Here is a 16,423-nt window from a genome sequence, read left to right as displayed (position 1 = left end):
CGTGTTGGATATGTTGACCTTTTAACAATTCATTGATAACATCACGTGTTAATGTCAATAAACCAGTCACGCAACAACAAAGCCGTAATTAAGAGACCTTAACGCTAATGACAATTGTGGTCTTCAACGACGATATTTGAGCAAATACTAGTATCAACATTTGCTGGATGGTTCCAGCTATTGGTATCTTAGTTTAAACACTCCTTATAATTTGCCACACTTAATTTCGTTAAACAAACAAGTGCATTTTACAAAAACATGCGCGAAGCTCTTTAAAGCTGCACTCTCACAGATTGAACGTTTTGACAACTTTTTTTATTTTTTGTCTTGGAACGAGCCAATTTTTGCGAAAATCCATGAACACCAGTTATATAAGACGGCTGACAAAACATTAGATCGCAGATTTTTATATTTAAGTTCAAAAATGTATGTTTTATGCATTTTTCTTAAAACGTTAGTAACGGTTTAAACCATAAAACATTAATTTTCGAACGAAAATATGTAAATCTACGATCTTATTTATTGTCAGCAATCTTATATCATTGGTTTTCAGATATTTACGCAAAAAATTGCTCTTTCCAAGACAAAAAAATAAAAAAAAGTTGTAAAAATGGTAAATCTGTGAGAGTGCAGCTTTAAGGCATGTTACCATCGGCATTCATTACGAAGGGTTACCTTTGTTGAAGTGGTGAATGCTATTCAGCTTACAATACTTAGATATGCTAATTAACTCACAGCTTTATCATATATATAATATTCGTTTTACAAATGAGTTCTTTCAAATGCATATAGGTCTGTTTATAAAACGTGGCCATAAGAAACCATGACTTTAACGAAAATGCTAACAGAACTATACTAGGAACACTCGCGTTCTTCACTGTTTAAGCACTGACTTTGTCAGTAAACGGTGGTCAGGCCTACAAAAAAAAATACATTTGGTTCGGGTAACCCGACCCTACCTACGGAATAGGCGCCGACCGTACCGTTTTTATAGTCAATTTGAAAAGAAAATGAAAAACTAAAAATAAAAATTGCTTTTTCAATATGTAGTTTAAAACCTTAAATGCTTATATAGAAAAAAGTTTAACACCATTATCCAATGATGAAAATTACATAAATTACATTCTTATATAAAGCCTTATATAAAAAGAAAAGCCTACCTACCCTACCTATTTTTGAAAAGGATGTTACCCTAACCAAACAATTTATTTTTAGGCCTCATTAAAAGCCCTCACTAAACACATACTAGTAAAACTATAAATCAAACACTCGAGCTCCTCACTATTCGTACTTTGTATTTAGCCAATGTAGTGGTTTTATGAGTATTCTATGAGTATTCTTAAAGCTGCACTCCAACAGATTGAGTGTTTGACCACTATTTGTCAATTCTTTGCGTAAATGTTAGTCTTAAAACCAGCGATATAAGACTGCTGACACAAGATCAGATCGCAGGTTTGCTTATTTACTGTTGTATGCCAATATCCAATTTTTCTTAATGACTTAGTAAAGCTTTTAGCCAAAAAACATTATTTTTTTAATATGAAAACTTCGATCTGATCTTTTGTCAGCATTTTTATATCAATGGTTTCCATAGTTTTACGCTAAAATTGGCTCTTTCCAAGATTATTTTTTTGAAAAAATGGGGCAGCAGCTGTTTAAGCCCCTTAAATAATATTACGTTTACAATACGTAGATATATGATTAACTCACAACTTTATCAGATATTCATTTACAAATATTTACACCTCAACTTCCATTCCTTAAATGAACTGCCTTTCGGCAATTGCGTTCATCAATCGATGAACGCAACATCTTCGGATATGTTCGGATCGTAATTCATTGCATAATAATATACATGAAAGCTATTGATCTTGTTATTGGTTGTATTGTGTCTGCAGGTCCCTTAAAATATAGATCAACATTTTTAAAAGTGTTAGTTTATCATATTTTAAATATATTGATACCAGAAGTGTTTCAATTTTACGTTTTAAAGTGATTTCAAGTGGTTGATCTTTTCCCGCGTTATTGTGACGTCATTTGAAAAAAATGTTTCCTGTTATAGTCGGGTCGTTCTGTTTACAGAATGAGTAAGAACGGATTACTGAAAGGTTTTCTTAAATGAAATGAAGTATTTTTTAACAATTCTTGAATGAAATAATGAACTATTGGTGTAAATATAAGGAATGAATTGCGGGGTTGATTTCATTATCGGGGACTCCACACACATTGACCCAATTGCGTTCATATCCCCGATAATGACATCAACCCCGCAATTCATTCCTTAAATGAACGCAATCAAAGGCATATACATGTATGCATATTGTTGGTTCTTTAGAGGTTGACTTAGAAGCCCTGGCTAAACAAATACTAATGGAACCATTATTCGAACACTCCGACTCTGCATCCATAAGAAATGTACTTAACAAATATTTACGAGTCGTAAAGGCGCTTGGCTTTAATGACGATAATTGGTCTGGCACCCAGATTAAATAAAGACATTGTCTGTGGGCATTACACTGTGCTTACTGATAATAATGTGACAGACGGGAGGGAAGAGATTTGTTAATGTTTATTGCAAAGGTCCTATATTCTCAAGTGGGAAGTAATGCAGATAGTCAAGTGAAATAATAGTGCACTTTGTGGTGAATATTTACTACCTATGTAATAGTCAGATGACTTGAATTAAAATTTTAATGACTAAGAATAGGCGGTGTGATCATAGCGAACACGTATTATGTATCGGATGAGTGGCAGCGGGGGACATTTAAACACAGGCGATTGTTGAAATTCTTAATAAACTATCCTAGCACTTTATGATTGATCTGCAATTGCATTGGCTGTAAATGTAGGTGGCATTCTAAATGACCATAAAATGTACAATGATTAACATGTCAAGGTACACTATTATAATATTTTAATGCGCGTGCTTTTTCACGAGGTTTTCGTAAATACTAAGGTACCAAATTCTTATAAATTACCAGTCTTCTATTCTATTATCCTTACTTACTATTCAACTCAAGCTCCACCCCTGCTGTCCTCCAATCGGTTCTATTAAATACTTTTTGGTGCACGACTGCTTGTCATGTGTCAATTGCAATATTCTCTGCACCTTTCGTTAACATTTTGTAATGACCAGTCAAATTTATGTCAATGAATACATCTAGGATATTTATGTGTTGGGCGTGTTTTAAATATTGGTCTTAACTGGATCTAAGATCGATGTAGCAAATCGGATTATTTGTTATTAATAGCTGAATAATAGAGTGAATGAAGTCAATGATGTATAACCATCAGAATCATTTAAGATGAATATTGAATACCACCCGGCAGAGTAGTTCTTTTGTTTCTATGTATTGCACGTCTAAGAACATATATTCAAACTAAATAGTTTATGCATATTTTTACATATTACATTTTTCTAATATTTCAAACAATCCTTAACATTCACATGAATGTTTGAAATATTAAAAAATACGAACTAAATATGATCTTTTTTGTATATTTTGTGCATTTTTTTATGATTATCTGTCAAAGAGATAAATAAACCTAGGGACCAAATTGTTCGAATCTGATCAATTGGATAGTTCGTCCGGCCAAAACTGCAGTCCAAATCACAGACAACTGTACTAGGACCAACCCTTCTCTCCTAAGAAACTAGAAAGCTCTCATGCCCTCTCAGAGATTACATGTATCACACACACAAAAAGGAAGACTTCAGCGTGATTATGTACAATGAATGTGATAGCGGGCGATTATTGTTCGAAGCCATGTTCAGTTCAAAAAACAATTTCTCTCATGCTTGTAATTTGAACAGATTTAATGAAATATGGTATTAAAATTGGATGGTTTTTATGCATGCATTTTGATACGAGTAACCTTGTATTCAGGCATATTTTGTTTATAAAATAGTATTTCAAAGAAAAGAATGGAGAAACGTTCGCTTTGGTTATATTGGTCAAGACAAAACGTTAATATGTAAGTGTAAGTTTTATCATGAAATCCACTATATTAATGTTAACATGGCAAAAAGACTGGCATATCCGAACAACTATACACTATCAATCTGGCACAATATATGCTTTCACTTAATACACGCAAAAACAATGATCAAAACAAAAAAGCATAGAATTTGTGTACAGATCAAAACATAAGCTTTTATAAATATTTTTCCCAAGTTAAAAAAACGCCAATATATAAACCATGTATATGTAGACACATGCTTTTTTGTTTTAATCATTAAAGTCAAATTTTCATAAACAAAAAAATGCAAAATAAACTATATCGTGTATATTTAATGGAAGATACAGTTGCAACAAATGTAAACACTTGACCAATCAAGAGCATGTTATGGTCTTCTAAAGCCAAATTTTTGGATTGGTCAAAGTTAGCCAAAAGGTTTACTGATTGGTCAAAAATTATAGAAAAAATATTATTCATAAATGAAATCATTTCATTATGCAAACTAGCCTACAAATCACCTTAGCCTAAGACAACATATCCAAGAAGGTTGATACAATTTGCTACAGATCATTATTACTGCATGCTTAAACAGCCATCTAGTTTGCAATCAAAGCAAATAAATTAGCCAAATAGGACCTGGCCGACGCCACTGTCAGGTTTTATTGCCCTGAAACTGTATTTGTAGGTGTAGAATGGCGAAACTCTATGTGAGGTTCAAACTATATGCAATATGTTGGCTAGGGAAATATGTTGTTTTTTCCTTTAATGTAAGGCTTGTTCCGTATGTTTTGTTTCAAGTACCGTTGCAACCAGCAATTTGCTTGTATGAAAGTATGACGGAGGTATTGTCGAAGATTTGCAATGTTACAATTATAACTAACCAATAATTGTCGGATACCTCCCGGAAACCCACTTGGCAATATAACCTAGTATTTTAAAGATGAGTAGTTCGGCTATAACTAGTTATGATTAAGTTTATCTTATGTCATTTTAAATTCAAATATATTATACTTTAACATCTGACCCCAAAAACCTGGTTCATTAGTTGTTTTTTATATTAGAATTATATTATATTATAATGTCTACATCTATTCACATTAATGTATAATGTGTTGAGCGTAATAAAAGAAAGAAAGAAATGATAAAAAGACAACCAGTTAAGTTAATTTTCGTTTCGTGAATTAAGGGATTTTTTCACAAAGTACGCTACAAAGGAAGAAAATCCAGCAAAACTTGAACAACATGTTTTGTACATATTTTGTATTTACTAATAGTTTTACAAAAGCAATATTAAATCTGTAAATTGAAGAACATAATGGCCAAATATTCACAAAATATCTTCACTGATGCTGGTATTTTTTTTAATGTTCCCATCATCTAATCCACATGTAATTTTGAAAACATTATATGAGCGTCATTTAAATCCAACAAATCTTCTAGAATTATTCCCACAAAGGAAGAATAATGTAATCCGGACATAATTCTAATAAACTCCAAGAATTTAGAAAAGATCTAGCACTGGAAAACAATACTCAGGAACTTACATTTTAAAGAAGAATTAATTTGACCAAAGACACACGACCAGTGATGTTTGCTATTACATACCAAGAAATTTTAGTCACCAAGCAATTAAACAAGATAATTAAACACTGATTTAATAATGCATTTATATGTTACAATATGCAAGTTTTAAGTCAACAAAGTCACGCTATTTGCATCAAGTTTATCAAATTAAGTTTAAACATTTCTCTATTCCCCGATTTTTTTTTAATTAAGCACGAATAAATCTCTAAAAACGACCAAGAAAACAAGGGGGAGATGTTGAAGCTTTTTAAACACATGTACAACAAAACTTTAGGGCTTCAATGATTTTCCAGCCTTGATTATTAACTGTACTGTTTTTAAATTTTATATGGTATTTTTACATTGTATTGAACATATGTTACGAAGTAAATGGCGTCATTTGAAGAAAAAATGTATGTAACGTACGATTATTTTGATTTGTTTTCAGCACATTTATTCAGAGATATTTATACGTTTCGATAAAAAGAATAGATTATGAAAATGCATGTAAGCACGTATGGAATATTGTATATTATGCATGTTAACATTACAGGGAATCTCCCAATCAAGTAGGAATCAACACGAGTCCAAAACGAGAGGATGATTATTACGGTTTTCAAGGAACGATTTGCCACGTACGGCAATTAATTTTTTAACATGATATCAGCGATTGGAGTTCTGGAACCGGTGATCCGCTCTGATTGAACACAAATCAAATCAGTTATTTTGTTTTTTATCATTAGTCATGAGATTTACATAACGTTGCATTTAAAAATGCATATATCAAGTGAAAGCCTATAATTTGCGCCGTAACAACATGTCCAGTACTCGTAACGACCCCTTGAATTCTTTCGAAGTAATATGATAATATAGTATTTCAAATATAACCGTACATATACTAAATGTAATTATTCTTAAGATTGCTATACTGACACTTTGTCATCAGAAACCATGATGCAAAACGAAATATATACTGCAGTAATATAATGTTAGAAGTGTACTGTTATACTTTTTCTACTAGAAAAAGTGTTGATATTACGGAGTTGCTACTCTCGAAAACTAAGCCATCATCCAGCAATACCTGAGATTACAGTGTAAATACCCTTGAAAACTAAGCCAACCATCCAGCAGTACCTGAGGAGAGATGAACCGTCTTGGATTATCATCTCCCAGCCCTAGACTCTCTGTCCGAAACTCGTAGTTGACGCATTCAACACAGCTGTCCTTGATCGTCATTATTTGTACGCTGTCCTAAACTGTTCCGAGATTTAAGTGTTCTTCCAACGTGTCAATGTTGCGAAACACTAGTAGCTGAATCATTCAACACATTTGTATATGACCGTTTGTGCTTTGTCCTAAATTCTTCTAAGATATAAGCGCCCTTCCAACGTGTCAATGTTGGGAAACACTAGTAGCTGAACCACTCAACACGTCTTTATATGATCGTCATTATTTAGGCTCTGTCTTAAATTGTTCTAAGATATAAGTGCCCTTCCAACGTGTCAAGGCTCCGCAGCACTCAACTCTTTTGTCTTTTTTCGATGATATTGTTTAATTTAAATACGAATTATTCGATTAGTGACCCCTAAAAATCTAGAGCGAGTTCCTTCAATAAGCGTGAGTCTATGCTTTGTTTTCGCGGTAGAATGTCAATGGTATCATTACCGTATATGTCAGTTTCCTGTTGTTGTTCTAAAATGAAAGTAAATTATGCTGCGCTGGTTCTAAGACATACGCGAATTAGTTTTGAAGCGAAATAAACCCGTCCTCGATCTAAGTGTTTCCGTTTACCAACAATTCCTACACTAAAATAATGTCTTCTACATCAAGTAGATAAACGCAGTAAGTCCGTACGTCATAAAACGTAATGATTACTGTCTTAATTACGTGTATTGTCCAAACTCTATGATGGGACGACACATCTTAGGTTAGTTCTATAACTGTTCATAAACGTTCATTGTAACTTCCTAACAAAGAATGTTGTTTGTTCCAAGTCAAATTCAGTAATTTGATAATGTTATTTGCGGTGTAATTACCATTGCCAATCCTTGGGCTTCAACGATTCAATACTGCATTCGATCCACGGAATATGATGCTCTGTTTATTTCTTGAAATGAAACCCAATCTGATGGAAAAATAAGTTTCCAGCACATTAAACACATCCATTTAAATTGTCTTCTGCTAGATATATGTCGTCTGCTTTGGAAAAAGTTCCCGCGCATCCATTCCGACTAAATTGTGTTCTCACATGTCAGCCTTTCCTCTCCATCAACTTATTTCTCTGAGATATATCACTTACGTCGGCAACAAAATCGTTGTCTCTGAAATATTTCGTCGCAACGCACTAATATATAACGAAACCAGAAATAAATCACTATGCTTTCATCACTGAAACCCTATAGAAAGTGTCGCAGCGAATTTATTTGTCACACAGGACTAAAGTATTGGATTTTCCTCCAATACATCGTTGCTTCCATATTATTCAGATTCTGCTTGCCGGCAAGCGAATGCAACACAAGAATATAATTAATACCATATCTAGTGTCCCGTTGTATAAACCACGTGGTTAAAACGTCATATGTAAACAGAAGCCGTATCTGTATTTCGGATAATTTCCAGTCGGACAATATCGATATGCACTAATTTCATATCCCAAAAGCTATGTATTGCGACAACAGTTATTGCAAAATGACTGCATATATATCAGTTGTACGTTGGTACATCCTACATAAACAAATGAGTATTCGATGAGTATTAAATATGTGATGAATATGCTACTTTGATGCTAATCCTCTTTCTCGCTTGAGCTACCTAACAGTTCTTGGATTTGTGAAACACATACCTTACACATGCCTAGTTAAAATGGTACTTTATTGCCCTTGCATATTATTAAGCAATCCACTTGGAATATAACAACTTATGTACGGATATCTTGAATAAGGTGTAAAAAATAAAATGTTTGTTTCCGGGTTCCAAAACAATAAGGTAGGTAGGTCAGAAAATCTTATATTTTTCATTAGGCAAAAATTATTTCTTAAGATGTTTGTGCTACCCAAAACTATCAATTATATGCTGAAAACATCTATATAGTCTATAATAGCATAACTGGTATTGTTAAAAGCCATAAAACACTTAATTTGTATCTTAAAAAGAAAGAAATCAAACAAATGATAAAAACTTATCAAGACAATAAAAAAGTTTTGGGTCGGGGCAAAAATAAGGGTATGCCGGAAACAAACATTACTTTTTTTGTTTACGCCTTACCATGGCACATCCTATATATGGAATTATGGTAAGAATTAAACATTGGTCCCAATGGAGAAGTGTAATTAATACCCGGTACGCTTTCCACTTTGCAATTACTATGCTTTTCCATTAGGAATATAAATGCACCGGTATATGGTGAACTCATTCTCATTCATCAAGGGTTTGAAAATGATAAATCTATTTTTTTTTCCGCAAAGCATCATCACTCTGGTGTACGAGAGTGGGTGAACTTGGTTCAATGCGGACTGGCATCTAAACTTCGGGTAATTAAGGACAAATGTACACTACTCGATAATTCACCAGTATTTGTAACCACGGCTTCCCCAGGTCCGGGGACTTTTGACTTTCGGTCCAGCCAAGCCCGGGTAAAATTCCCGCCCTGCGGGAACGAACTGCTTGTAGAATCCCCGCAAAATGACCCAGCACCCCAGGGACCCTCGTTAAGGCCCATTACCCGCTATTTTTGGCTCGAAGACAAAACCATCGCATTCACCCGTCACAACGGTTCCACCTGGAAGGTTAAAACATGGCCCATTTCCACGGCTATCCCCGGTATACCCCGGACCTGGTGTGAGGGTAGGGGCGTGGTTACATTTGACTGGTGCATAACTTTTCTAATTGTGAGAGAAAGAAATAACGTAAATATGTTCATAACCTGCAAACTGTATTACGCTTCAGTTCCAAAAGTATGTGTCAACAATTGATAAATCATATAGCTGAACTTGTGTGATTCTATGTTCAACCAAATTGATATCTTTTGCATTTAAAATATTGGAAACCCACTTGGCAATATAACCTAGTATTTTAAAGATGAGTAGTTCGGCTATAACTAGTTATGGTTAAGGTTATCTTATGTCATTTTAAATTTAAATATATTATGCTTTAACATCTGACCTCAAAAACCTGGTTCATTAGTTGTTTTTTATATTAGAATTATATTATATTATAATGTCTACATCTATTCACATTAATGTATAATGTGTTGAGCGTAATAAAAGAAAGAAAGAAATGATAAAAAGACAACCAGTTAAGTTAATTTTCGTTTCGTGAATTAAGGGATTTTTTCACAAAGTACGCTACAAAGGAAGAAAATCCAGCAAAACTTGAACAACATGTTTTGTACATATTTTGTATTTACTAATAGTTTTACAAAAGCAATATTAAATCTGTAAATTGAAGAACATAATGGCCAAATATTCACAAAATATCTTCACTGATGCTGGTATTTTTTTTAATGTTCCCATCATCTAATCCACATGTAATTTTGAAAACATTATATGAGCGTCATTTAAATCCAACAAATCTTCTAGAATTATTCCCACAAAGGAAGAATAATGTAATCCGGACATAATTCTAATAAACTCCAAGAATTTAGAAAAGATCTAGCACTGGAGAACAATACTCAGGAACTTACATTTTAAAGAAGAATTAATTTGACCAAAGACACACGACCAGTGATGTTTGCTATTACATACCAAGAAATTTTAGTCACCAAGCAATTAAACAAGATAATTAAACACTGATTTAATAATGCATGTATATGTTACAATATGCAAGTTTTACGTCAACAAAGTCACGCTATTTGCATCAAGTTTATCAAATTAAGTTTAAACGTTTCTCTATTCCCCGATTTTTTTAATTTTAATTAAGCACGAATAAATCTCTAAAAACGACCAAGAAAACAAGGGGGAGATGTTGAAGCTTTTTGAACACCTGTACAACAAAACTTTAGGGCTTCAATGATTTCCCAGCCTAGATTATTAACTGTACTAATTTTAAATTCTATATGGTATTTTTACATTGTATTGAACATATGTTACGAAGTAAATGGCGTCATGTGAAGAAAAAATGTATGTAACGTACGATTATTTTGCTTTGTTTTCAGCACATTTATTCAGAGATATTTATACGTTTCGATAAAAAGAATAGATTATGTAAATGCATATAAGCATGTATGGAATATTGTATATTATGCATGTTAACAATACAGGGAAACACCCAAGTAGGAATCAACACGAGTCCAAAACGAGAGGAGGATTGTTACGGTTTTCAAGGAACGATTTGCCACATACGGCAATTAATTTTTTAACATGATATCAGCGATTGGAGTTCTGGAACCGGTGATCCGCTCTGATTGAACACAAATCAAATCATTTATTTTGTTTTTTATCATTAGTCAAGAGATTTACATAACGCTGCATTTAAAAATGCATATATCAAGTGAAAGCCTATAATTTGCGCCGTAACAACATGTCCAGTACTCGTAACGAGCCCTTGAATTCTTTCGAAGTAATATGATAATATAGTATTTCAAATATAACCGTACATATACTAAATGTAATTATTCTTAAGATTGCTATACTGACACTTTGTCATCAGAAACCATGATGCAAAACGAAATATGTACTGCAGTAATATGATGTTAGAAGTGTACTGTTATACTTTTTCTACTAGAAAAAGTGTTGATATTACGGAGTTTCTACTCTCGAAAACTAAGCCATCATCCAGCAATACCTGAGAGTACAGTGTAAATACCCTTGAAAACTAAGCCAACTATCCAGCAGTACCTGAGGAGAGATGAACCGTCTTGGATTATCATCTCCCAGCCCTAGACTCTCCGTCCGAAACTCGTAGTTGACGCATTCAACACAGCTGTCCTTGATCGTCATTATTTGTCCGCTGTCCTAAACTGTTCCGAGATATAAGTGTTCTTCCAACGTGTCAATGTTGCGAAACACTAGTAGCTGAACCACTCAACACATTTGTATATGACCGTTTGTGCTTTGTCCTAAATTGTTCTAGTAGCTGGAACACTCAACACGTCTTTATATGATCGTCAGTATTTAGGCTCTGTCTTAAATTGTTCTAAGATATAAGTGCCCTTCCAACGTGTCAAGGTTCCGCAGCACTCAACTCTTTTGTCTTTTTTCGATGATATTGTTTCATTGAAATACGAATTATTCGATTAGTGACCCCTAAAAATCTTGAGCGAGTTCCTTCAATAAGCGTGAGTCTATGCTTTGTTTTCGCGGTAGAATGTCAATGGTATCATTACTGTATATGTCAGTTTCCTGTTATTGTTCTAAAATGAAAGTAAATTATGCTGCGCTGGTTCTAAGACATACGCGAATTAGTTTTGAAGCGAAATAAACCCGTCCTCGATCTAAGTGTTTCCGTTTACCAACAATTCCTACACTAAAATAATGTCTTCTACATCAAGTAGATAAACGCAGTAAGTCCGTACGTCATAAAACGTAATGATTACTGTCTTAATTACGTGTATTGTCCAAACTCTATGATGGGACGACACGTCTTATGTTAGTTCTATAACTGTTCATAAACGTTCATTGTAACTTCCTAACAAAGAATGTTGTTTGTTCCAAGTCAAATTCAGTAATTTGATAATGTTATTTGCGGTGTAATTACCATTGCCAATCCTTGGGCTTCAACGATTCAATACTGCATTCGATCCACGGAATATGATGCTCTGTTTATTTCTTGAAATGAAACCCAATCTGATGGAAAAATAAGTTTCCAGCACATTAAACAGATCCATTTAAATTGTCTTCAGCTAGATATATGTCGTCTGCTTTGGAAAAAGTTCCCGCGCATCAATTCCGACTAAATTTGTGTTTTCACATGTCAGCCTTTCCTCTCCATCAACTTATTTCTCTGAGATATATCACTTACGTCGGCGACAAAATCGTTGTCTCTGAAATATTTCGTCGCAACGCACTAATATATAACGAAACCAGAAATAAATCACTATGCTTTCATCACTGAAACCCTATAGAAAGTGTCGCAGTGAAATTATTTGTCACAGGACTAAAGTATTGGATTTTCCTCCAATACATCGTTGCTTCCATATTGTTCAGATTCTGCTTGCCGGCAAGCGAATGCAACACAAGAATATAATTAATACCATATCTAGTGTCCCGTTGTATAAACCACGTGGTTAAAACGTCATATGTAAACAGAAGCCGTATCAGTATTTCGGATAATTTCCAGTCGGACAATATCGATATGCACTAATTTCATATCCCAAAAGCTGTGTATTGCGACAACAGTTATTGCAAAATGACTGCATATATATCAGTTGTACGTTGGTACATCCTACATAAACAAATGAGTATTCGATGAGTATTAAATTTGTGATGAATATGCTACTTTGATGCTAATCCTCTTTCTCGCTTGAGCTACCTAACAGTTCTTGGATTTATGAAACACATACCTTACACATGCATAGTTAAAATGGTACTTTATTGCCCTTGCATATTATTAAGCAATCCACTTGGAATATAACAACTGATGTATGGATATCTTGAATAAGGTTTAAAAAATAAAATGTTTGTTTCCGATTTCAATAAGGTAGGTAGGTCAGAAAATCTTATATTTTTCATTAGGCAAAAATTATTTCTTAAGATGTTTGTGCTACCCAAAACTATCAATTATATGCTGAAAACATCTATATAGTCAATATTAGCATAACTGGTATTGTTAAAAGCCATAAAACACTTAATTTGTATCTTAAAAAGAAAGAAATCAAACAAATGATAAAAACATATCAAGACAATAAAAAGGTTTTGGGTCGGGGCAAAAATAAGGGTATGCCGGAAACAAACATTACTTTTTTTGTTTACGCCTTACCATGGCACATCCTATATATGGAATTATGGTAAGAATTAAACATTGGTCCCAATGGAGATGTGTAATTAATACCCGGTACGCTTTCCACTTTGCAATTACTATCTTGACATGCTTTTCCATTAGGAATATAAATGCACCGGTATATGGCGAACTCATTCTCATTCATCAAGGGTTTGATAATGATAAATCTATTTATTTTTCGCATAGCATCATCACTCTGGTGTACGAGAGTGGGTGAACTTGGTTCAATGCGGACTGGCATCTACACTTTGGGTAATTAAGGACAAATGTACACTACTCGATAATTCACCAGTCAATTGTAACCATGGCTTCCCCAGGTCCGGGGACTTTTGACTTTCGGTCCAGCCAAGCCCGGGTAGAATTCCCGCCCTGCGGGAACGAACTGCTTGTAAAATCCCCGCAAAATGACCCAGCACCCCAGGGACCCTCGTTAAGGCCCATTACCCGCTATTTTTGGCGCGAAGACAAAACCACCGCATTCACCCGCCACAGCGGTTCCACCTGGAAGGTAAAAACATGGCCAATTTCCACGGCTATCCCCGGTATACCCTCGGACCTGGTGTGGGGGTAGGGGCTTGGTTACATTTGACTGGTGCATAACTTTTCTAATTGTGAGAGAAAGAAATAACGTAAATATGTTCATAACCTGCAAACTGTATTACGCTTCAGTTCCAAAAGTATGTGTCAACAATTGATAAATCATATAGCTGAACTTGTGTGATTTTATGTTCAACCGAAGTAATACGTAAGAGTTCTAGACGATCAAATCTTAGTCGTTGAAAGTCACAAGGCAAAAATGAAGAGACCTCATCAAACTATTATACGTATGTCCTTGTCAATTTGAGTGTTTTTTATTTCGTTGGTCTTTTCTTTGTATTATAACAGGCTGAAACATGTTCGTCCAAACCATTCTTTGGGAAAGGCAAACATATTTCATCATTGTCTAAATACTTTTAATTCAATTTTTAAACAGCTCTAACGTCGTAAAACATTAGTAATTCTTAGATTCACAAAATTTCTTCCCATAGTTTTGTTATTTCAGCGATTTCATTTTCGTTTTCATTTCATTTTAACTTTCTTTGCGGGTTGACAAGCAAATCTGTGGGTTTCAACCATTAAATATGTTTCATTTATTGATTTCGTTTCAAGCTATTTGATGCTCTGGTGATTGTTGAATCAATCCTTATCTAATATAACTCATATCGGATATTCGATTCTGATGGAGAAAAAAACAACACCCATGATATATTTAAATTGTCGTCTGCTAGATAGAATGGCGTCTGTTCTTGGCGTTTTCCAACGCATCTCGTTATTAGAAGTAACCTAGCTAACCCAAACCAAAACTTATGGTATGGAAGGGACAAATACGCTTTGGTGATTTAATAAGTGTGGCATTATCTAAACAAAGTGTTTTCTATGGTGTTGCCTTGGTAAAATAGAGGAACCGTTTTTATATCCACGTGGCCTAAGTGACCTTAATATTCGGGTAAATCATACATTAATAATGGAATATTGATATAAAACACTACAGAAACAAGATCAGTAGCCAAAAGTTTGAATATAAACTCCGTTTAAAGACACAGGGTAAACATCAAGACCCAGGGAAGGCACAATGTATTTGTTTAAAAACCTAAACATAATATGTGGACTCAGCAATAATCAGTCAGTGTCTTGTTATAGTTGCCTGAAAAGTGTTGTATGTTTAAAGATACATTTAATATGCAAGCAAATGAAATACATTATTCACATAAGACTATATTGATGTCTGCGTTGGTCTTCTTTCCCCAGTACAGTATACCGGAGTATAAAATTATTCATTGCCCTCATTCAAGATACAAAACTGGCGTGTGTTTGCATGTGTGGGTGGCGTGTTTAGAATAAAACCTATATCTTCAGCCAATGTAATTGCCGATAGGCAAACATTAAGAACTAGGCTAAATCATTTTAGAATTTGAACTTTCGCGGGTGTTTAAAGGTCTGCCCACTGCCACTCACATATACAATACACACACCTTCCGTTATTTACAATGTGTAGGCCAATGAGATCGTATTCTAAGTCAATTAGATGAACTGAAGTAATATATTAATTATTAAGAAGGGCTCGTTCGCTCCGCTCACTCCTTTCTTAATCATAAAGATTTTATTCAAGCAAACTAACTATTACATAGACTCAGACAACACTGTGTCTTTTTCTCTATTTCCATGATTTTATGGGAGTATTAAGTGTTGCTTGTATCAGCAATGTGGTTGTAGTTTATCACCGAGTGTATTATCCATATATTGTAAGGTTATATACAATGGCCAGTGTTTGTACCATATGTTACAACAGAAATGTGATCCGGCCCCATTAATGTAGCAGGAAGATGCATTGGTTCCAGGAAGAATCGGGATATTGTTCTTTGTCGAATGGAAATTACTTCGATATTCAAAACGACCACAGATGGCAGTTCTAGCGGAGGTGAGGGGGGAGGCTCAAAAACCATGCCCACCCCTTCGGACGGCCGGTAAATGGACCTTATTTTAACCTTAAATTGATACCTTAAAAAAATGCTGATATACATACATAGTTGTTGTTCGCTTAATAAGGTCACGGGCATATACTAGTATATGGGTTATATGTCCGTGATAAGATGTGTAAAAGTATTCTTAAATGAAGGGATGAAATGCATCAACGATTGTATACATGTTATTGCAATCACTCAGTGAAATAAAAGTTTTGAGGGGGGTTTGGTGGTTGTGCACCCCCCCCCCCACACACCCCCAGTTTTGAATTCCTGGACCTGCCACAATGTGTGCTATGCAATCATCAATCATGTTTTTTTCGCTCGCGTGTCCTTTTGTTTAACATTCATTTAATATGCAAGCAAGACAATTTCTTAGCCATTTACGACGTTAACTGACGCTACCGTCTGTCTTTATTGTCCCAGAACAGTATGTTATATTAAACCTTAATTCGATCCAAAGT

The 16,423-nt window shown here is 34.4% G+C and overlaps 1 protein-coding gene across 3 annotated transcripts in view; it reads right to left on the bottom strand.

Moving 5' to 3' along the window:
* Nucleotides 1-16,423, bottom strand: part of LOC128218022 (protein rolling stone-like) — an 88,210-nt gene that overhangs the window by 31,883 nt on the left and 39,904 nt on the right. The window contains exon 1 of one of the 3 annotated variants that reach the window (XM_052925530.1): nt 11,358-12,666. The exons of 1 other annotated variant lie outside the window; for it this stretch is intronic. In XM_052925530.1, the coding sequence (XP_052781490.1) occupies nt 11,358-11,459 (102 nt within the window). In that variant the 5' untranslated portion in view covers nt 11,460-12,666. Of the gene's footprint in view, nt 1-6,657; nt 7,869-11,357; nt 12,667-16,423 lie in introns of those variants that run through there. One more of the 3 variants, XM_052925529.1, reaches the window with a different exon arrangement.

The sequence above is a fragment of the Mya arenaria genome, chromosome 14 (assembly GCF_026914265.1).
Source record: "Mya arenaria isolate MELC-2E11 chromosome 14, ASM2691426v1".
Lineage (NCBI taxonomy): Eukaryota > Metazoa > Mollusca > Bivalvia > Myida > Myidae > Mya > Mya arenaria.
The sequence above is the reverse complement of the archived record's forward strand: the minus strand, read 5'-3'. Positions and strand labels throughout refer to the sequence as shown.